This window comes from Coccinella septempunctata, chromosome 1 (genome assembly GCF_907165205.1).
Source record: "Coccinella septempunctata chromosome 1, icCocSept1.1, whole genome shotgun sequence".
Classification (NCBI taxonomy): Eukaryota; Metazoa; Arthropoda; class Insecta; order Coleoptera; family Coccinellidae; genus Coccinella; species Coccinella septempunctata.
The window spans coordinates 58,020,138-58,043,529 of NC_058189.1; the positions used below are offsets into that span (position 1 = coordinate 58,020,138).

The 23,392-nt window shown below is 32.7% G+C and overlaps 4 protein-coding genes across 4 annotated transcripts; 3 read left to right on the plus strand and 1 right to left on the minus strand.

Moving 5' to 3' along the window:
- The first annotated feature begins 941 nt into the window (after positions 1-941).
- LOC123320549 (probable cytochrome P450 305a1) lies at positions 942-10,323 on the plus strand. The gene is made up of 7 exons (XM_044907898.1): positions 942-1,229; positions 2,522-2,776; positions 5,482-5,982; positions 7,447-7,627; positions 9,064-9,181; positions 9,909-10,050; positions 10,113-10,323. Exons 1-7 carry the CDS (start codon positions 1,145-1,147, stop codon positions 10,307-10,309), a joined length of 1,479 nt encoding a protein of 492 aa, XP_044763833.1. The 5' UTR covers positions 942-1,144; the 3' UTR covers positions 10,310-10,323.
- A 4,649-nt stretch (positions 10,324-14,972) lies between these two features.
- LOC123322859 (heat shock protein 70 A1-like) lies at positions 14,973-17,288 on the plus strand. The gene has a single exon (XM_044910913.1). It carries the CDS (start codon positions 15,119-15,121, stop codon positions 17,057-17,059), a length of 1,941 nt encoding a protein of 646 aa, XP_044766848.1. The 5' UTR covers positions 14,973-15,118; the 3' UTR covers positions 17,060-17,288.
- Positions 17,289-17,449: 161 nt separating this feature from the next.
- LOC123322860 (palmitoyltransferase ZDHHC3) lies at positions 17,450-19,157 on the minus strand. The gene is made up of 5 exons (XM_044910914.1): positions 18,658-19,157; positions 18,405-18,541; positions 18,067-18,151; positions 17,827-18,012; positions 17,450-17,722 (listed from the first exon to the last, which is right to left on the minus strand). The coding sequence occupies exons 1-5, from the start codon at positions 18,919-18,921 to the stop codon at positions 17,537-17,539; spliced, it is 858 nt and encodes a 285-aa protein (XP_044766849.1). The 5' UTR covers positions 18,922-19,157; the 3' UTR covers positions 17,450-17,536.
- A 1,404-nt stretch (positions 19,158-20,561) lies between these two features.
- On the plus strand, positions 20,562-22,012 carry LOC123313438 (transmembrane protein 208). The gene is made up of 4 exons (XM_044898326.1): positions 20,562-20,831; positions 20,886-21,032; positions 21,307-21,443; positions 21,720-22,012. Exons 1-4 carry the CDS (start codon positions 20,826-20,828, stop codon positions 21,940-21,942), a joined length of 513 nt encoding a protein of 170 aa, XP_044754261.1. The 5' UTR covers positions 20,562-20,825; the 3' UTR covers positions 21,943-22,012.
- The last annotated feature ends 1,380 nt before the right edge of the window (positions 22,013-23,392 follow it).

Consider the following 23,392-nt stretch of genomic DNA (forward strand, 5'->3'; position numbering starts at 1 on the left):
TTCAACAAAATCTTAATTTTTATTAAATGGCAACCCATATTTTTCTTCTTTTTATTATTCATTATTCAACATTTTTTGTTTGCTTTTATTTGTTTTAAATGATGGACCGAAAGAATATACAAGTTGTCATTTAAAAACGTGAATATTTTGAAGAATTTCTGTTTTGATAATGGATCTACGTTTTCGTGGACTCTGTATATAATATGGTTATTTACAAAGAAAATTTTTAGTATCAATAAATAAGTTAACGGCATGCTTAACTTATTTATTGATATTTAATACACAGACATTAATTCCACTACTCAAAATTTTTAGTGTATCATTTATTGACTAGATACAGTCCAAATTCGAATCAATTCCAGAATAGGGACGGAGCTATATAGCTCCGTTATATATAGTCCTTTATGTAAGTACCCCAAACTGTCAAAATATTAATAAAAAGTCAAATTTCTCGAAAACCGTTGCGAATTCAGACATAGTTGTGCTGTCAAACTTATATTCAAATTTAACAAGGAATTCAAAAATGTAAAAATATATAGGGTGTTCCATTTGAAATAACGAAGTTGATAGCTGTGCAGAAGAAACGAAACACTTTGTATAGTTCTTTAAGGAGATGCTCTACTTAAAAAGAGGAAAGTTTTATTTCAAACCCTTTTTTGTAAAGTTAATAGAATTACAGTTATCGACCGCTGCCCCATGGCGCGGACAACCTGTATATCTACATGAGAACTTGCGTAAATTAAAATAAAATGGACCTATTTCAGCTTTTTTCCCAAATAATAAATACCGAACATATGAATTTGTGCGTCACCTTTTTTCTCACCCTGTATACTCCCGAAATACCAGGACCGAAACGATGTTGGGAATCCAATTCCTCAGTGGCTATTTATCTTATCTTGTGTGATTCATTTAGACTAATTATTCAAATACGACAGTGAACTATCCAATCGATGTCTATTGAGAAAGCTTCTCAATATCTCACACTTGTTGTGAAGTGAACAAGTCAATCGCTCCAACATGATCGGTATAATTAACTTTGGCAGGAGCCAGTCTGCCACCTTGATGAACTCCTCGAATGCTTGAGCACGTGGTGGTTTCGTTAGTTTAGGACTTATGTGTCGAAGTTATCCGTTACAAAATCAAAATGGTCATCCTGCTCACCGTTTTCATTCTCACCTTGATGATCTATTTTCTGCTCCAAATCAGGAAGCCGGAAAACTATCCTCCAGGTAAGTGCAAAACTTTTGCTCGATTAATTTTTTTTAAAAGAATCGAATTCAAGTCGAGACTATGAATTGTCTTTCGGGGGATTATATCACGAAGCTCTTCGATGTTGGATGAATGACCTATTAGATTTTTGATTTGTAGCAACCTAGATTGAACATGGATTTTCTATAGATGTCTTTCTCTTTAAGACATTATACAAAAAATCGTGCATTTTTGAAAGGAATTCGAACGGGAAAAAACTTTTCGTCAAATTTTTGGTTTCTGTACTTGATCTTTCCTGAGAAAATTCTCGTATATATTTGGGAAAACAGTACCTAATTCATTATTCTGTCAATAATATATTATGTATTCATAAACCCATATTATCTTATCACAAATGGTCTGTAAATTATGTTATTGGATTAAAATATAAGTTAATAATTTCTTTAGATAATGTAATTGTTCCTAATCGTATAATTATAAGAACATACGTGCGACCATATTCCAATAAAAGAAATTCTTGTGAATCTATGTGTCACTTGATTAACATCCCCTTATACAGGGTGTTTCCAAATTAGACGTGAACCTTGTTCAGGTGTTAGTATCACTCATTTGCTGTCGTTTGAGCCATATTTATTGATAACCAAAAATCAACATTTTCCGAGATATTTGAGTTCTTGTGTTTTTCAACAAATTTCTCACCTCACATTTTTCGTCAATTTTTTCTACGTTGACCAAGTTTGATTATAATTTTGAATTATTTTCATCAGAAAAAGATATGATACGTATAAAAAAAGCAAAAGTATCCTGTATTAGAGGTTGAAAAAGAATTAGTATGATTTAAAAGTTGGTATATGAAGAAAAGAAAAATCAATTTCTTGTATCAATTGCATGCAACTTTCAAATTCCAAAATATCTTGTTCTGATGAAAATAATTCAAAATTATAATCAAATTTGGTCAACGTGGAAAACATTGACGAAAAATTATTATAAGTAAGGTGAGAAATTTTTTGAAAAACACAAGAACTAATAAAATCTCGGAAAGTGTTGATTTTTGGTTATCAATAAAAAATATGGCTCAAACGACAGCAAATGAGTGACACTAACACCTCCTCAAAGGTTCACGTCTAATTTGGAAACACCCTGTATACAGAGACAATTCTGTATGCTTATATAGCTTTGGACGTTAGTTCATCATTGTTGTTGGAAACTTCTTCTTGAAGTACACTGAGAAATGTCAAACAGAATCAAAAATATTTTTTCCTCCATGGCAAGAGTATATCATTGGAAATTTCACTCGAATGTATTCTTTCAGGTCCACCATTTCTACCTATTGTTGGTCACCTTTTCACCTTGAAGAAATTGGGCAGAAAGTTCATGTTTCAACATTTGGTGTTTAATCACTTGAACGAGGTTTTTAACACGAATGTGTTAGGCTTGAAAATGGGAAACGAGCTGACTATTGTTGTCAGTTCCTACCAATTCACTCGACAAGTGTTGACCGAAGAAGTGTTCGAAGGAAGACCGGATAATTTTTTCCTGAAATTGAGATCCATGGGAAAGAGAATAGGTGAGTCTTTTAGATCACACACGTACAGGATATAGGTAAAGGTTTCACTCGTCCATATTCCAACAGAATAAGATTCCTGGGATCAAAAGAAACACTTTTCTCTTTTCTATTTTTTCCAATTTGGCTTGGTTTGAAAGATACAAGCTGTTGAAAATCTATGAAAAATTAAATTTTCAGTTATATCTGACAAAAATTTTTATCGAATGGAATGATTTTCGGAATATTTGGTTGATGTGATCTCCGCCAAACAAAAAATTCTACGACATCTTTCAGTCTCTTCATTATGACAATTACATGCCAAAAAATAAAGAAGATATAATCATTTTGGAAGACTTACAAGGGCTGAACTTTTTTGTCCATAAAATAAATTTCTATCTCTGGTGTGGTTTGGAAGATAGTACTGGTTAGCATAATATTTGTCATCACCCTGTATATACAGAGTGAGTCTTTACTCGTACAAATATTTTAAGTGAAGATTTTTGAGGTCAACAGAAACACTTTTTTTATATACCATTTTTTCGAATTCGGCCCTGATAAAAAAATCTAGCTATTTTAAGTTTTCATAACGAGCTGGAAAAACAAACTTACCTTCATAATGACTAGCTAAATCTGTGACACACTACACATCTGTGGATTTTTTACAGACTTGTATACAGCCAAAATACCCAATTTTTCAAATCTCACACATACTTTTAAATTTTTGAACATCAAATTACCCGAAAACGGCGCATTATACGAGAAAATATGAAGAATACTTTTATTTTAAAAAACGTCCAAATATTCATTAGATAGCCTCCAATTTAGTTTCAAAAGTTGGGTTCTTTGAATTTTTGGTATTTTTCTGGTACTTAATGGTCATAATGAGAAAACTGCAGTTGGTGATATCTTGTGTTCGAAAAAAATTAATCGAATAAATGAAAAACTATTTTCCGAAATTCATTTCAATCGATAAAATCATTTGTGAGATAGAACTATAAATAAAACTTTTTTATGGTTTTTCAACAGGCTATATCGTTTGAATGGTTAGGGTAAAAAGTGTTTCTTTTGACCTCAAGAATCTATTACTAAAATATTTGTACGAGTCAAAGACTCACCCTGTATATGATTCTTTTTTCGTTCAAAAGCTACACGTGATTTTTCGATCGTGAATTAAATACAGGCTGAAGTCAAAATAAATATCACATTATTGACAACGAGAATTTTTATGCATACATAAATTTATAAATAGTAGAATATATCATTGGAAAATTCTCAACTGAAGAACTTATCCCTCAGGTTATAATCGATTTTAATAAAAACATATCAGGGAAGATTATCGACAAAATTTGATTCAAAATGTCTTTCTTGAACATCAGTACGCGACTTAGCTTGGCAACCTATTTGTAACCTATTGTAGTTATTATCTAGCGTATTTTCGTTATTATCAACAGATGATGGTATTTCTTATACCGGATCTCGCACTATGAAAATAAAATCGATAAGATTTCACTTCTACTGCAAAAATTTGTTTGTAATAGACGCAATTTGTATTCTTCTTGGCTTAAATCAAAATCAGAATCGATGATGACCTCTAATATAATATTTTAATCAATCCTAAACTTTTCCCTGATTAGAATTGGAAAAATATATTTATTTGTGAATTTGGGAAACACCAAAATCAACAACTGAATATAGCATATCGTTTTATCATAATAATTAGTTTACATATGTGATCAATGATACCTTTGTAACCTTTTGTAACCTATGAATGTAAAACACAAACAAGAAAGACTCTCCATTATAAAATACTTGTTTTTAACAATTTGAATCACAATTTACATATTATGCTCAGATCGTATTATGAAGAGACGACTATTGTCTCTTCATTATACCCTGTATACAGGGTGTCTGAAAGCAAATGCGAAGGACTAAGGGAGATGATTCCTCGATGAAAATAAGGAGGAGTATTTCCTATAATTTTTTTTCGAAATCGACCTCCCTTCCAAGATACAGCCTTTGGAAAGCGATGACGAGTTGACAGTTTTTAAATTTTTTTTCACGGGTTCTAAAAATTACTGAGTCATAAAACTATACATAATATGTGGTAGTAAGTATATGTTACTCAGACAATTTTTTTAGATCTCATAACTTTATTATTAGGAAACACTTATACGATGAAATGGAATGAGCAGTGATCAAAACTGCTTGTAAGTTTTTATTTATTCCGAGAAAAGTATCGACTGTACCGAAATTTTGCAAAAAAATGTTTTTTCAAGAATTGAATGGAAAACCATAGGAGATATTTATTTTTCGAAAATTTAACCCACGAAAACAATTTTTGAAGGAAAATCATAGGGGGTTGTTATTTTCAACCCCTAATAATAAAGTTTTGAGATCTTAAAAAAATTGCGTGAGTAACATCTACTTAGTGCTTCATATTATGTATAGTTTTATGACTCAGTGTTTTTTAGAACCAGTGATAAAATTAAAAACTGTCAACTCGCCATCGTCTTCTAAAGGCTGTATCTTAGAAGGGAGGTCGATTTCGAAAAAAATTTATTGGAAGTACCCCTGCTTATTTTCATATGAAAAGGGGAAATCATCTCCCTTAGTCCTCCGCAATTGTTTACATACACCCTGCATGTTGTATGTGGTGGTTCGCATAGTAAAAATCATATTTTCTCTTTGTTGATTCCTATTGCCAGCAGATCTTACCATTTTCACAGGAATCACCAGTGCTGATGGGGAGGAATGGAACACCCACAGGCAATTCGTCGTGAAGCATCTGAGAAATCTCGGTATGGGCAAAGAAACAATGTCGATTTTGATCAGGAACGAACTGGCCAATCTAATGAAAATATTGCCGGATAACGACGCGCCGTTGAAAAATTTACTGGCTACGTGTGTCATCAATATCATATGGAATTTAACAACTGGATCCAGTTTCGCAGTGGACGATCCTCGATTGGAGAAGCTGATAGGAATTTTGGGTGCTAGATCGAGAGCTTTCGATCTATCTGGTGGTGTTATGAACGCTTTGCCTTGGCTCAGGTTCATAGCACCAAAGAGGATTGGATACGATATGATATGTAAATTGAATAGGGAACTGCATTCGTTATTCATGGAAACCATCAACGAGCATTACAAGTTTCACAGTGATGACAATGACGAGGATCTGATAGACGTTTATATCACTGAAATAAAGAAAGGCAGTCCTTCATTCTCAGGTACGTGAATACATACAGGGGCGAAGGATGCGAACGAATTAGGGAGATGATTTCTCGATGAAAATAAGCAGGGGTAGTTCCTATAAATTTTTTTCGAAATCAACCTCCCTTCCAAGATACAGCTTTTGGACGAGTTGACAGTTTTTAATTTTTTTACGGGTTCTAAAAAACACTGAGTCATAAATCTACACATAATACGTAGCACTAAGTAGATGTTACTCACACAATTTTTTTAGATCTCATGACTTTATTACGAGGGGTTGAAAATAACAACCTCTTATGATTTCCCTTCAAAAATTGTTTTCGTGGGATAGATTTTCGAAAAATAAAATTCTCTTATGGTTTTCCATTCAATTCTGGAAAAAAAAAGTCTCTTGTAAAATTTCGATACAGTCGATACTTTTCTCGGAATAAATGCATACTAGCAGTTCTAATCACTGTTCATTCCAATTCATCAAGTGTTCCATAGAATGACTACCTCCCACTAAAATACATGCATCAACTCTCTGCCTCATAGACCTTCGAATACTGCTTGTGAGTTTTTATTTATTCCGAGAAAAGTATCGACTGTATCGAAATTTTGCAAGAGAATTTTTTTCTCCAGAATTGAATGGGAAACCATGAGGGAATTTTATTCATCGAAAATTCCCACGAAAACAATTTTTGAAGGAAAATCGTGTGGGGTTTTTATTTTCAACCCCTAATAATAAAGTTATGAGATCTAAAAAAATTGTGTGAGTAATATCTACTTGGTGCTTCGTATAAGGTATAGTTTTATGACTCAGTGTTTTTTAGAACCCGTAAAAAAAATTAAAAACTGTCAACTCGTCATCGCCTTACAAAGGCTGTATCTTGGAAGGGTGGTCGATTTCGAAAAAAATTTATGGGAACTACCTTATGCTTATTTTCATCCAGGAATCATCTCCCTAAGTTCTTCGCATTTGTTTACAGGCACCCTGTATTTATTTATTTTCATTGAATCGTTTTAATGCTTCAATAATGTATAAACGTTTGGTTTTCTTTTTTCTTTTCTTAGCCAGTCTACTCTTCTCTTCTTTACTGTACCTACTTTACTTTTTTATAGCCTTAAACCTTGGACAGTCCGCTTTCTAACATTATAGCTTTGAGTATTCAAGTCAAGAGTTAATACTCAATGACTATAGTCAGTCAAACAGACAGACAAAAATTTCAAATACACTTAAGTAGCTTTAGATAACGTGAAAGAAATCAAAGAAGACAAATAAAGTCAGGTATTCCAAAAACTCCAACAAAATTTCACTAGAGAGCATATAACGGAAGGCATATTCATTCATTCTTCTGAATTTAAATATCAGAGAGGTATGATGTATAATCTTGCTCTATTTCAATTGTTCATATGTTCATCATTACAAATCAGTGTTATTGGTATTAATTAACGAAAATAGCCCAGTGAATCATTTTTTTATAGTTCGTTGTCGTTTTCAGATGAGCAGTTGATCGTTGTTTTGCTAGATTTATTCATTGCTGGGTCTCAAACAACCAGTACCACCCTGGATTTTGCTCTAATGATGTTGATCATTAGACCGGATCTGCAAGACAAGTTACAAAAACAGATGGACGAAGTATTCGATGAGAATATACCTATAACTTATGCCCAAAAACGTAGGTGAGTATTTCTTTTAACAGAACTACGAAGTTGAAAAATCATCGATGAAACAGATCCTACTACGACCCTAGATAATCTGTGATATGATTTATTGGAAAACCAGAAGCACTCGGTCTGAACAAGATTGTTCACAACATTTTTTCAAAGTTATCATCGTTAGTTTGATGTTCGCAGACCCAGAGTAAAAAATGAGGTAAAAATACGAGACGCTTACCCTATGGAAAGATTCATTGATACCAAGTTCAGTTCACTCAATTCATTTCATGAATGTTTCGGTGGGGGCGGCGTGATCCTTGGGTCCCCATCCCCCATACAGGGTGAGTCTGTTTGAACCGTTCTGGAACCATCCTAAAAGCGAACCAAAACAGGCCTATTGACTCGTACAAATATTTTAGCAGCAGATTCTTTCTTGAGGTCAGAAGAAACACTTTCTTCCTTTTCCATTTTTTTCCGAATCGGCTCGATTTGAAAGATAAAGTCTGTTGAAAAACCATGAAAAAAATTTATTTTTAGTTCTATCTCACAAACTGTTTCATCGAATTAAAAGAATTTCGGAAAATAGTTTTTAATTTATTTGATGAATCTTTTCCGAACACAACATATCACCCACGTCCTCCAGTTTTCTCATTATGACCAAAACGCACCATAAAAATACCAAAAATTCAAAGAACCCAACTCTTTAAACTAAGTTGGACGCTATCTAATGGATAGTTAAACGTTTTGTAAAATGAAGGTATTCTTCACATTTTCTCGTACAATGCGCCGTTTTCGAGTAATTTGACGTTCAAAAATGAAAAATATCTGTGAAATTCGAAAAATTGGATTCTTTGACCGAATGCAACTCTTTTTAAAAGATCCATAGATGTGTAGTGTCACAGACTTACCTAGTTATTCTGGTAATTTTGTTTTTCCAGGGGTGGCACACAGCTCATTATGAAAACTTGAAATGGCCATATCTTTTATCAGAGCCGAATCGAAAAAAATGGTATAGAAAACAAGTATTTCTTTTGACTCCAAGAATCTAATGTTAGAATATTTTTACGAATCAAAGACTCACACTGTATACGCCCCTGGCAAACTATGTTATGCAACAATTGATACAAGGAGCTAGCATATTGATGATTGCATAGTTAAATGTAGATATTGCAGAATTGGTTCAGATATGTGCATATAAATTCAAAGAATTGAAACGTAGCCGATAATAGTTGTTATTTCGATATTAAAACATTATTTTTATATTCCATATAGCCAATTGCATAACATAATCCAATAGAAATCGAATGCTTCTTCGATATGAAAAATTCCATATCAAATAATATTGACGTAATTCATTAATATCGAAATAGTTGAACTTCTAATCTAAATGAACCAGGCATATTCAAGATAATTTTTCTCTAAAATTTTTCCTAAAACTTTAATGGGACCTACAATTTTAGGGCCCCTTATGCAGAGGCTATTTTAATGGAAGTAATGCGATTTTTCCTCATCACACCAATAATAGGACCACGGAGGACATTGTGGAACACTGTAATCGACAACTATTCAATTCCACAGGTAAAAACTTTCGGTATTTTTGTTCCTCAAGCAAGTATAGAGGTCATTGTAACAAAATCCTTTATACAGGGTGATTCATAACTATTGGGACATAGGCTAAGGGCAGATTGTTTGGACCAAAATATGGACCAAATATACCTCAATAAAATATTGCTGTGGAAAAAGATAGAGGGCGTTAAAGTTGAATTTTTTTTCGTTTTTTGCTAATAATTTCACTGTATATTTTTTTATCCGTTTTTAAGAAAAACACAATTGAACAGTTCAGAGCATCGGAAGGGGATTTGAAGTAACGATTTATTTATTTATTTCGACGATAAAGCATAATTAAAAACAATGTATAACATAAAAAGAATAAACTTAAATTGAATGTTCTACGTGGCCACCTCCGACTTATGCCTCATTTTCTAATTCTTTCAATAAAGGACTTTCGAACTTCGAAGAAAATATTATGCTGTCCCCTTAGAAGAAATTCAACTTTAACGCCCTCTATTTTTTTCCACAGCAATATTTTATTGAGGTATATTTGGTCCTATCGCCATATTTTGGTCCAAACAATCTGCCCTTAGCCCATGTCCCAATAGTTATGAATCACCCTGTATGTATATTATAATTTAATTAGCATCACTCTCTATGGAAGAGATTCAGAGTATTTTCTATTCATATTTCAATTGCATGACAACTTTTTTTCATTCTGTAAATTAAACCTGAAGGAATTACTTTTTTGCAGGATACCACAGTATTAATAAACTTACAATCGGTTTTCCATGACAAGGCTTATTGGAAGGATCCAGAAGTGTTCAGACCAGAACGATTTTTAGATGCCAACGGAGAGTTGATCAACCATGATTACCTATTTCCATTTGCTTTAGGTTGGTATAAAAGGAACCTGGATGAAAGAGCTTTTAAATTGAATTGATTTTAAATTCTTCAGGAAAGAGGCGATGTCCCGGTGAAGTACTAGCTCGCAACTGCCTGTTCACGTTTTTTACAGAAATCGTGAGGAATTTCAGGATTACGTTGCATCCAGAATCTCCGACACCCAGTCTGATACCTCAGCCAGGAATTGTGTGTTCACCACAGCCTTATCTAGCAAAGTTCACGCCAAGAAATACAGTTGCGGTTGTATAATTTCCTGAAGAAACTAAAGTGTTATGCAATCTGCACATTGTTATCATTATATTGTTATTAAATGTAATTGTATAATCCCCAATCCTTTTGGTCCTCTTAGCTAAACAAAAAGGTTGTCAAGTTGATGTGACGAGTTTGGTATTTTTGTACACAATATCAATAAGAATTGTGAAAAAAGCAGTATTGGAATAAAAAATTTTTTGAGAGTCATCAAAGCTTTTTAGTTTTGAAGGATATGAAGTGACACGCAGCAGATTTTACACCAGTTAAAAGTTCTTGACTCGTACATATATTTTAACAGTAAATTCTTGAGCTCGAAAGAAACACTTTTTGCCTAAACCATATTTTTCTAGTCAGCCCTGATAAAAATATATAGCCATTTTAAGATTTCATAATGATCTATGCCACCCCTGGAGAGACAAAATTCCCTTCAGAATAACAAGCTGAATCTATGACAATATGACACTAAACATCGCGAATTTTTTAAACAGTGTTGCATTCAGCCAAAGTACCCAATTTTTCGAATATCACACTATCACGGATATTTCTTATTTCTAATTACTCAAAAACGGCGCATTATACGGGAAAATATGAGGAATACTTTTATTTTACAAAACGTTCATATATTCATTAAATAGAGTCCAATAGTTGGGTTTTTGGTATTTTCATGGTACGTAAGTAATGGTCTTAATGAAAAAACTGGAAGACGTGGGCGATATATCTTGTGTTCGAGAAGGATTAATCAAATAAATGAAAAATATATTGCGAAATACATTTCATTGGATGAAACCATAAGTCTATGGACTAAGACATAACCCCATAGTCATGGGGTTATGTCTATGGCTAAAACCGTTTGTGTGATAGAACTATAAGTAATATTACTTAGGTATATCTCACAAATATGAAAATATATTCATGTCGAAACCAGAATATAGAATATAAATTAGTGAAAATTCTATTGATTCTCACATCATATTTTACAAAATGACCAATTCATTACAAAATTTGAATTTAAACATCTCGAAAACAAATAGGTAAATTGAATGAAAAAAATTAAATATGCTGAACTGAGAATAGAAAGGTGTTTCAAAATGATGTATCCCTTACCCTATCTTTCCATCTTTCCTATTCAAACTAATTTCAACTATTCAATTGAAGGTTGAATTCAACCTTTGAGTAGAGAATAACAGGAGGTACATATATAGCATAAGATCTGAAATTGAAAATCGGAAAGGTACTTGCATATGGCCGACTCCTGTTTCCGTATTAATAATAATAATAACTGTTCTTTATTCCGTATTATTATAATAAATATATCAATTATTGAGCATGTAAAACACATACCTGTGAAATGTTCCACCAACATCCGTTTTTTTTTGTTTAGTAAAGCCACAAGATGAACAGCTAACGAACCATTTTGAAATATGTATTTGTTAACAACTTTGACAGCAATGAAAATAAATGTTTGATAGAGAAGTAGAGAACATAGAACTTATTACATCGAATTGATTGATATTAGGTCTGTGATGAAGAAAAAACATTTCATAGACCGGATGATGATAACGTTATATTATACATGAATGACTGATGAGTTAAACAAGCTATCCTCTAATAATATGGGTGTTTCCTAAGATGTCTAAAAACATGTTCTTAGACATCTTACTGTTTCTGTTAGCAAGATATCATATATAAAATAATCTAGTGGTCACATATTTTTTTTAGAGCCACAACTCACAAAATTTGTGATTCTAAATATTGAATAGTTTCTCCATTTATTTTTTATTATTTCATTTATTCTTTTCAGAGTGGGTGCCAAATGAGGGTTACATTACAGTTATGCAAAGGAATTATGAAAACCATTCTCATTCCGCTACTGATCCTCTGTTATAATTTTCAGTGGTAAAAAATATTACCTCCCAAGTGAAAACAACATTATTTTTCCAGAACCTATAATTTCATGAGAAGCCGAGTAGACTTCCCAAAAAAACAATTTGTTATTACATGCTAGACTCCAGAATATTCCCAAGCGAACATTGTGGAAAAAACCAAATAAGAGTGGTTGAATATCTATAATGAGGTATTCAAATATAATCAACAAAAAATTGAATCCTCAGTGTTTATGTTTTGATGTTTTATATAATCTCTCTATTCATTCCAGCAGTCCTCAAAAGTGGAGATGGAGAATATCAGAAAAATATTATTTATGAAATCTTTTTACCATTTCAATTTTTAACACACTGCGGAGTAAAAATATAGAACGATGAATTTCAGTTTGCATAGGGTTTTCGAAAAAATCAAGAGTCTAAAATCACCTACAAACTACATATATTAAACTGATAACTTATGATAACATATTTAAAATTTTTCTATTCGTTTTGTGAAATCCCAAGAACACTAAAAATTCAATGGGAAGTGTGTATTTATAATTTTTTTCATAATCGATTCTGGAAATGGAGGAATCAAAAAGTTTTGGTGAAATTAAACTATTTCCTTAGATACACGTAGAAAATTCTAGAATCCAGATAAATCTATGAAATATAATACGTTACAAAAGCAAAGAATGAAAAAAATTCAATGTTCTCTATATTGTTAGTAAATGTGTTCTTCTAAGTTGAACCCTTCAGTCCTGTTCATTACACACAAAAATTTGAAGAGGTGATATCGTCAAAAAAAGTGGTAGGTGTTTGAAGTACATATTTCAGTCAGATCGTAGATCTATGAAAATTTCATGGAATGTTATATTTTCAGCGTAAAATTCCACCAGAAATACACTTTAAATAAAGGGCTATCATTTTTTTTAACGAAAATGCATATACTTTTCTGTTCACCACTCATTCCTGAGTTTCCTCCAAATCAAAGATTAGAGAGAACTTTGCTCCAAATATAAATAAAAATATGAAACGTCAAACTGAATTGTTCAATTGTTGACAATCCCTGATAAAATACAACGGAATCAAGTGCACCGGAGTCTAGAGCGTTCCAGAAAAGTCCACGTGCCATTGACCTAGGCCGGATTGATTCACATGCAGTGGCATTTTCCGGAACTTTCGCGAAGTTACAGAGCCGGAATAGACGCTATTTCTTATAGTGCATTTCCTTCTAGGAAACAGATCAAAATATACTACCTTTGAATGAAAATATGGGTAGAGTAAGGAGATATATGTTCCATATCCATTATTTTTATTATGAGATGAGTTATAGAATACAATAGAGTTAATTATTAGTAATATATATTACAGATAAATTCAGAATAGCAGAACACGTTGTTCTGGAATTTCAATTTTTTTATTTATTTTTTTGCTTATGATTTGATTCGAAAAGGATTCTAATAATTTTCAATTTACCATATTGAATTGAAGCATTTTTAGTACCTATTATGAAACTCTCATTAGTTTTATAATACCAAATTTATGATAATACCCAAATTTCAAATTTTGTTTTCCTTTCCATTTCACTAACTCACAGATATGTTTTAATATACAGAGCGCCCCAAAACTAGTGAATCAAACGTCACACCACGATAGAGTAGACCAAATATTATCGAATGACACCCACATTAGTTCAACGAAAATGTACCGTTTCCAAAATAATCATAATTTTATTAAAATACCTAACGTTACCGATTTTCGATCTATTTTTCTTAATCACAGGGCCAGTTTGTGAAAAAGGATATCGATTTTAAATTATATTGAACTAAGATTATTGTCTTATCTCCCCTAATTGAAATTATTTTAAGTAGTTAATCGATAACCTAAGTAAATGTAAATTAACAATTATTTTTTCTACATGATTTTTATTACTCAGAATAAACCCCCTCTATAGGGATGATAATATGGGAGAAAAACGCTATCCTTAATCACAAATTGGCCTTGTGATTGAAAAAATAGTTCGAAAATCGGCAAATTTAGGTTAGGTTTTTTCAGAAACGGTACATTTTCGCTCAACTTATGTTGGTGTCATTCGATAGTATTTGATCTACTCTATTGTAGTGTGACGTTTGATTCACTAGTTTTGGGGCACCCTGTATTTTTTAGATATTTTATGAGTAAACCGTATCTAAAACGAATGTGTTATTTTTTATACGATTCAGCTTTTTTTATCGTATTCGAATAAGATCCTAAGTAAAAATTCACATTGGTTCGAAACAGAAATATACAGACGTTCGCAGAATAAAATTATTTATTGCTTTTACAATATGAGCCCATGTTCGAAATATTTCAAAGAACAAATAAAATTACACTCAAATTAAAAAATTCGAAAAATATTGAGTACAGTTTAGCATTTAGTTTAAACTCAGAAGAACTAGTTATTTGTAATTTTTTTAATTATCATCATATTTTGAGATGAAATAATAGTAATTTCAAGTTGAATAGGGGTTTATCGTATTCATTAGATAACTGCGAATAATTTCATTACAATTATTCAATACTGCTGTAAAAACAGAGAAACTTAAACTTCATCCAATAAAAAGTGAAACATCTTTCTTTGAAACCGAAGAAGTAGAATTATCTAGAGATAAAATCGTTTTTTTTCCTCCTGAAAAAAGGTATGAAATGTAAAATTCCATCCTAGCGCCGACTCTGTACCTGTTGCCTCTCTAGAATATTCGAGAGCGTTCGGCTTTTTTCGGGATCGAATTCGCCGTAGGTATATAAGCTCGTCAAACCCCGCCATATTCAAAGAATTTATACAGCAAGCGAATAAGCAAGCAACTCAGAGCGAAAACTTTGAGATATTTCACTCTTCCTTACACAAAACAAAGTGCAAAGTATTTCAAGTGCTAATTCTACGTAAATTTTGTGAGACAAAATGGTTAAAGCTCCAGCAATTGGTATTGACTTGGGAACAACATATTCCTGTGTGGGTGTGTGGCAACACGGAAAGGTGGAAATCATCGCAAATGATCAAGGAAACAGAACAACACCAAGTTATGTGGCTTTCACGGACACAGAACGACTCCTTGGAGATGCTGCGAAGAACCAGGTGGCGATGAACCCCAGCAATACAGTCTTCGATGCGAAACGACTCATCGGAAGGAAATTCGACGATCCAAAAATTCAACAAGACATCAAACACTGGCCATTCAAAGTCATCAGCGAAAGTGGAAAACCCAAAATCCAAGTAGAATTCAAGGGAGAAAAAAAGGTATTTGCACCAGAAGAAATAAGCTCAATGGTACTAACGAAAATGAAAGAAACCGCAGAAGCATATCTGGGAACAACAGTGAGAGACGCCGTCATTACAGTTCCAGCATACTTCAACGATTCACAAAGACAAGCAACAAAAGATGCAGGCGTTATAGCTGGATTAAACGTTATGAGGATAATAAATGAACCAACAGCAGCTGCATTAGCCTATGGCTTAGATAAGAACCTCAAAGGTGAGAGAAATGTGCTCATCTTCGATTTGGGCGGAGGTACGTTTGATGTATCCATACTGACAATAGATGAAGGAAGTCTGTTTGAAGTAAGAGCCACTGCTGGTGATACACATCTCGGTGGTGAAGACTTCGACAATAGGCTAGTTAATCATCTGGCAGATGAATTCAGACGGAAATTCAAAAAAGATTTACGAACCAACCCAAGAAGCCTACGGAGACTAAGAACAGCAGCTGAAAGGGCCAAACGTACACTTTCATCTAGTACAGAAGCAACAATAGAAATAGATGCCTTGTTTGACGGAGTAGATTTCTACACCAAAGTTACTAGAGCAAGATTTGAAGAACTTTGCTCTGATCTATTCCGAGGCACATTACACCCTGTTGAGAAAGCTCTGACGGATGCCAAAATGGACAAAGGATCTATTCACGACGTTGTATTGGTTGGAGGCTCCACGAGAATTCCCAAAATCCAACAATTATTGCAAAACTACTTCTGTGGCAAATCATTGAATCTTTCCATCAATCCCGATGAAGCAGTAGCATATGGTGCAGCAGTCCAGGCAGCAGTATTGAATGGCGAGCAAGATTCTAAGATTCAAGATGTACTTCTTGTTGATGTCACCCCGTTGTCTTTGGGTATCGAAACAGCAGGTGGGGTCATGACGAAGATCATTGAGAGAAATGCCAGAATTCCATGCAAGCAAACCCAAACGTTCACCACGTATGCTGATAACCAACCAGCAGTTACTATCCAAGTATTTGAAGGTGAACGGGTAATGACAAAAGATAACAACCTGTTGGGTACCTTCGACTTGACTGGCATACCACCAGCACCTAGAGGTGTGCCTAAAATTGAGGTAACATTTGATTTGGATGCTAATGGAATTTTGAATGTATCTGCCAAAGACACTAGTTCCGGAAACTCCAAAAACATCACCATCAAAAATGATAAAGGAAGATTGTCCCAGAAGGACATCGATAAAATGGTGGCTGATGCAGAGAAGTACAAAGAAGAAGATGAAAAACAAAAACAGAGAATTGAAGCTCGAAACAAACTTGAGGCTTATGTATTCCAACTCAAACAAGCCGTACAAGACTGTGGAAGCAAATTGAGTGAAGAAGACAAGGCTACTGTAGAGAGAGAATGTCAGAACTGTCTGCAGTGGCTTGACTCCAACACTTTGGCAGAGAAGGATGAATATGAAGATAAACAGAAACAGCTAACGTCCATCTGCAGTCCCATCATGGCCAAGTTGTATGGAGGTGCTCAAAATGCAAATAACTTCGGTGGAATGCCTGGAAGTTGTGGACAGCAAGCAGGCGAAGGCTTCGGAGGCAGACAAGGACCTACCATTGAAGAAGTCGATTAAACTTTTGCAGCATCAAACATTCCCTCTTCATCATCCTAGCATTTTCTGCATCAGTTTATTCGATGAAGAGTGAATTATAATGAAGATTTTCTGATTTTTCCAAATTCTGTTTCTTTGATCAAATTCTTCCATCTGTATTTTTTCAAAATTGTTGTTTATTAACTTTAGTTGCAATTTTTAACACCTTCAATTTTATTAATTGATTTTTCAATAAATTCTTTCAAACTGATTTTTTTAATTTTTTCTTTGAATATTCCCCACCCTGAAACAGTAAATTACCGACTTTCCTGTTTAATGAAAGTTCCAATATTAATATTTTATAAACATAAAAATTTTATTGAAACCAATAGAACGCTCAGGTAGGCAGAAAAATTGTATGAAATAACAAAGTTTTTGATATGTGGGATATATTTGATTACCATTAAAATATCACAAAAACGGAATATGCTTACGTCCATTGTAACAAAATATAAATAACTAAACAGAGTAGAAGTAATGATCTGTTTTATAACTTGGAGAAGGTTTGGCAAAAGGGGAAAACCATAATATGGAGAACCTGCCAAAAACAGCTTGAATACTTTTCCACCTTGATTTTTTTGCCCAAGTAGCCTGCTCTTTCTTCAGCTGCTCTATTCCAGTCTTGTCATTCCATATTGCTTGTACCTTCATAACAAACAAGAATTAATACAATGAAAGGAAAAAAAAATTCTGACAGTAAATAAAATCCACAATGGTCATTATTCAAAAGGCAAGTTAGAATAAATTACCTGTGTTGCCAACATAACCAGAGTGAAAATCGCAAATAGCAATGCTTCAAAGATGAGAAATAACAACAAGACAACAGTAGTTGGTGGAGTGTAAGCAGTGCAGTCTTTCCATTCATGTTGAACACATGTAAGCATCTGATTCACTGCCAGTATCAATGAGTGAATTGATATGCTTGCTATATAGAACTGAAAAAACATAGTAGCTTAGTTCTAGTGCACTTGAAATTTGACCATACTCACTGTAAATAAAACGAAGTACTTTTGATTGTTCTCTCCAACACAATTATTAACCCAGGGACAATGATGGTCCATTTTTCTAACACATCTATAAAACAATGTAATGAAAGAGTATCTTTCAGCAAAATTCAGAAGTGAAAAATTATATTCCTCAGCCAGATAATCCTAAAATTCTCCTTTCTTCATATGGAAATGGAAAATTACCAAAAATTTGCAATTAAATTCACACCAAAATTACATGCCAAATTTAGAGTTATTTTCAGGTAAATTGCCACTGGAAAGAGTTAAATTGAGAAAGAGATGCGAGGAGAAGAATTGAGAAATAAAAAAATTCAACAAACCTCTGACAAACTGAACAGTGATGTGCTCTATCAGGTTTTATGCTGCAACATTTAGGGCACTTAAATATCACTTGGCCTTCACGGAAGCCCATTTGTCGAATCATTTCTTTAGTAGCATTGCCTTTTGGAACAGCACCCTTAAATGAAGAAAATTATTATAGGTGAAATAATAAATTTCTGAACAAAAATTATGGAATGATAACTCAGTAGATGATTCTGAAGAAGAACAATTTGCATTATGAATTTTACTCACCGGATCAGTGAACATAGTCTTCAAGTGTGATGCGAATGCCAAAAAAGCAAGAGTTTGAAATAAAATAGTATTAGATACGCTGTACAAAGAATCGAGGGTTGGAATGAGGATTACAGACATTACCACAAATTCTGCATAAAATATTAGAAGCCATGTTAGTATTGCACAAATGATACCGCATATATCTTTTATACACCATATTCTACCACTACAACATTTATTATGAAAATCTTCTTGCTTTATGTTGGAGTATTGAAAATCCATGTTTTCTGCAGTTATCTAAGGAGGCCAATAAGTTGTCTTTTCTTCTTTGCCACTCATAAAATTAATTTTCATTGATAAACCATATCAATATATTATAACCAACCAAAATGTCTCTAATATGGAGTTGTGTCAATAAAAAAGCTTTTAACCGCCTAAAAAATTTCCATTTTCGTCAATTTGAATGCTCCTGAAATCCTCGTAAACGTCATAAACAGTTTCGAAATGACACTCGTGACGTGATATTTTGTTTATGAGAACTACCAAACAAAGAATGTCAAATCTTCTTCAATCTTTAAAAAAAAAGAAAGAATAATGGAATCAAAAGTTATTTTTTGTGTTGTTAGGTTTGCTCGATAAAGTTACGAGAAATCAACTTCCATTCACTTCCTAGTTGAAGTCATATTGAAATATGAGATCAAATGAAATCTTCAATAATTATTTGCAAGCCTTAATGAAGAAAAAAATAATACTCTTCCGATGGAAATCAAAAGAAAAGATGCTCTACCAAAAATTATTGCAGTTAAAGTATACATATCTTGTTGAAGAATTATTACTGAAATCAAGATGTGGGAGACTAGAGATGATAAAAAACGAATTAAATGTAGCGGAAGAAATGCGAAAGGAAGATATGAATAATTGTGTAATGTTGAAAGAAATACGTGAGGTTGATGATAAAAAGGAATATATATTTCTTGACATTTTCAATTTGAATGTAATAAAATCCAACGGACATGCGATTTCTTTGAAAGATTTGGATAAAATTATAAACGAATTGAAAAAGTTCAACGCATTTTTTCGGGAATTGAAGAAAAAAAATGATTTTCGCATCATTGAAAAAATTTGCAATAGTATTATGTATTGTCAACTGTTGAATTTGAACGGAATGAATGCAATAACTTCAGAATTTGAACAAAAATGTCTACAGTTCATCATGAGAATACAAGAATTACTTCAAGTTCCCTTATATCCCCCTTATCGTGTGGAAAATTTCATTTAGTAATAGTTCACACAAAAATACTTATTCATTGTGGATATCATTAATTATGCCAAATCAATAAACTAGAAAATATTAAAATTGCTCTGAACATCTTCGCTTTATTGTTTCTTAGATATATTTCGTAGCACAATTGCACCTGAAAAATATAGCCATAGACAGTTGTCTCTGATATAGCATCTTAAATTTTTATGAAATTACTAATCGAAAAAAGTGTACCTATTTCCTCATTGATATATTGTGCAGATATGGATTGTATATCTAATGGAAACATTGATGAAAATTCGAATTCCTTTCCTTAATGGTGTTGAACTCTCGTTCTAAACAACAAGCGTTGATCAAAATATATATATGTACTTCATTTAACGCAACAAGTAAAATGAATTTTTTTTGCTATTGAAAAAAAAAATATTTTACTTGAAAGTACACTTAGGCCACATTCTACCGTTGATTAAATCAGAAGATTAAAACAAGAAGTTAAAGAATTATAGCTATATCTTCTTGGATTCTCTCAAAGATTAACTTTTCTTTTTGAATCAACATTCACCAATTTTCAAAATAAAGAAGGAACGGAATTGATTCTTCTTCTCATAAGATCAATATAAAAGAACTACTGATTGTCAAGAAGTAGGCCTAATCTCACTTTGCTTAACCTAGAACATTGTTGTACTGTCACTTTCCATTTCCAATTTGCACACAAAAATATAAATTAGCTCCAACGTGGAAGTGGTTTTGAAACTAGGTTGAAAATTCCGTTTAAGCTCCATTATTTACATATGTGATCCCTGTAGGCTTTCTGAAAAATCACAGTCAACATTCCCTTTAAACGGCAGATTGATCTAATTATTCTTTCCTAAACTCTTACTATTCCACAAATTTATTTCTAATTCTGTTTAGAAAATATTTTATAATGAATGTAAGTTGGTTTTTTCTCATTATATTGAACAATTATTCATTATTAAATTTTTAGCCTCCAAAAAAAGGAAAACAAGGCACTAGAGGTGCAAAACAAATAGTGGATGAAAATATTGAAACCTTGAAGTTCTATCGCAATTGTGCATTAGGGACTACAGTATTTGCATTTATTATAATGCAGTTTTTATATTCTTCTTTTTCGGTAAGATAAATAATTTATTCTGTTTGTTATATAGGTGATTAGGTCATGTTTTTGTTTTTCAAACTTACTCCTAGGTTTTTATACCTATTCTTATCAATGATTTGATACAATAATATTACTGAGTTAAATTTTTTTTTTGGAAAACAGTCACTTTTCATGTATTTGGTTATTAAAAAAAAGTTTAATGTCTCTCAGTAAGCAGTTTTTCATAAGATGAGAAACAAATTAAATACTCTACTGTAGTTTAAAAAAAAATGATTTATTCTTGTTACAGGTTCTCTTTATTTTGTCATGTATTGTACAATTTGGAGCATACAAATTTATGGTATATATGTCAAAAGCAACTTATTCTGAAAGTGGACAATTGTTAGATAGTGGTGTAGACTTAAATATGACTGGTGGAATAGCAGAGTAAGTTAATGATGAATTGGCTTTAATTCATAGCCACACATAGAAGTCTGGAAACTGATATTTATTAATGAGTGTAATGTATTGATTTCAATTTTGAGCCCATTACATTCTAACATTTAGTAAATTTCCTCCTATAATTTTATTTGTAAAAGGTCTAGCAAACCTCTTCCTCAAAAATTCTATTTCTTTTTTCAAAAAGCATTTATTGCAGAACTTTTATTCTTTTTACGGATATAGTTTTCCCTCCTAGTTATTTTCATTATCTTTTCATTTCAGGCACGTGAAAGATGTTATTCTGTTAACTTCTATTTGTCAAGTGACCTCCCTCATATCTTACTATTTTTGGCTCATGTGGTTATCTGGACCAGCTAGAGCATTCTATCTGCTATGGAAGAATGTACTTGGACCATACTTTTTCCAGTCACCCCCGGCTCAGCCAGAAATGGACGAGAAGAAACAGAAGAAATTAGAAAGGAAAATGAAGAGAATGCAAAGATGATAAATTGCCTTTTGATAATGATTGTGATCAATTACTGAAGAACAGAACAATGAATGATTTTATATTTTTATTTATTGAATTAATTGTTGCCTTTTGTTGAGCTATAAACTTTTTGTTGATAAAGTTATAGAAAAAAATTGGTTGTCAATTCTTTATATACCACCCTGTACTGGACTGCTTTTGTCGGAGAGGAAATTATTGTGATATGTTCATTTCGGAAACTATACAATATGGGTATGGAAATTGCATCACTTCATTAATGATCATTACCTATAATTTTCGTTGGTATCCGTCGCGGCAAATTTCGTCCTATGCGCATATTTTGTGAGTAACAAGGAATTTGTTAGAGTCAGAGAGCTTTAACCGTGAAAATCGGCCAGGAGATGCACCTTTTTGTGCCGTCTAAATTATTCAAACTTTTTCACAATGGGCATCACAATCTTCTTGTTCGAACATTCCAACAATCGTCGTAAAAATGGGAAAACATCATCATCATCGTTTATTATACTCCAATACAAATAACCCTGTTAGGGTGTAGAGCTAGTCAATATATAGCATAGCACTTTTTCAACATAACTAACATAAGCACTTTCAAGAAACTGCCTCGATTTTCTACATTTTTTTTTCACCCCAAATTGCACGATACAGCAATTATTATTCTCTCAAGTGACCTGATGCCTTTAATCCGATGAACTTGGTACTGAACCATTTCATTGTTCAGCCATATGTTTTGTTTCGTTTTTCTGAAGCTGGAGTCTCCTTTCACAGTCCGTACTTGAAATTCATTGAAATTTTGTCGAATTTTTAGATGGCTGATGAGATCAGCCATTTTTGGTATTTAATAAAGATGATTTTTGGTGAAACGACTTATTTTGATGAGTTCTACCTTCTGTCAAAAAAAAGCCTCACCTTTGAAAACACTCTGTATAATTACCACACGTACTTCGCTATAAAGATAGCATCTTCAGGAAGGTGACACGCCGGTGAAGGTAATAATCAGCAAGATCCAATTCAATTAATCCGAACGAACACACATAGCAAAATTTAATCGTTTCGGCAAAAATTACGTTTTGCAGCCATATTTACAAGAGCACGTTGAAATTTGAATATCTAGGATTTTTATTTCAACCAAAAAACTCAAATGAAAAAAGTCTGGCAAAGTCTAAGTTCACTTTAGACATTAGGCATTGTTCATTTTCCTAAGACAAACTATAAAATTATAAAATATGATGTGGACAGAGTCTCTGATACGGATGATGAATGGCGAATGGTATTATAAGGAAGAAGGTACATGCAAAGACATTATAATTATTATTATAAATTAATAAATAAATAAGGCCTTTATTTCTTCTACAGAAATCTCAAGGAGAAGTTCACCCAAAGGTGTTCTACCACTTAATATTAAATTATAATATTTAAAAATATTATTTAAGAATTCGCTATATGTGTG

What these genes read in the sequence shown, in the direction of transcription:
- LOC123320549 (XM_044907898.1), top strand. Translation starts at nt 1,145, where the DNA reads ATGGTCATCCTGCTCACCGTTTTCATTCTCACCTTGATGATCTATTTT. An exon ending in AGGCAGTCCTTCATTCTCAG is followed by an intron (nt 5,983 to 7,446) that starts GTACGTGAATAC and finishes TGTCGTTTTCAG; the next exon opens with ATGAGCAGTTGATCGTTGTT. An exon ending in CCTATTTCCATTTGCTTTAG is followed by an intron (nt 10,051 to 10,112) that starts GTTGGTATAAAA and finishes TAAATTCTTCAG; the next exon opens with GAAAGAGGCGATGTCCCGGT.
- LOC123322860 (XM_044910914.1), bottom strand. Translation starts at nt 18,921, where the DNA reads ATGGATTTTCAATACTCCAACATAAAGCAAGAAGATTTTCATAATAAA. An exon ending in CACTGTTCAGTTTGTCAGAG is followed by an intron (nt 18,152 to 18,404) that starts GTTTGTTGAATT and finishes ATTGTTTTATAG; the next exon opens with ATGTGTTAGAAAAATGGACC. An exon ending in TGGTTATGTTGGCAACACAG is followed by an intron (nt 17,723 to 17,826) that starts GTAATTTATTCT and finishes TTTGTTATGAAG; the next exon opens with GTACAAGCAATATGGAATGA.
- LOC123322859 (XM_044910913.1), top strand. Translation starts at nt 15,119, where the DNA reads ATGGTTAAAGCTCCAGCAATTGGTATTGACTTGGGAACAACATATTCC.
- LOC123313438 (XM_044898326.1), top strand. An exon ending in TTTTATATTCTTCTTTTTCG is followed by an intron (nt 21,033 to 21,306) that starts GTAAGATAAATA and finishes TTCTTGTTACAG; the next exon opens with GTTCTCTTTATTTTGTCATG. An exon ending in ATGACTGGTGGAATAGCAGA is followed by an intron (nt 21,444 to 21,719) that starts GTAAGTTAATGA and finishes TTTTCATTTCAG; the next exon opens with GCACGTGAAAGATGTTATTC.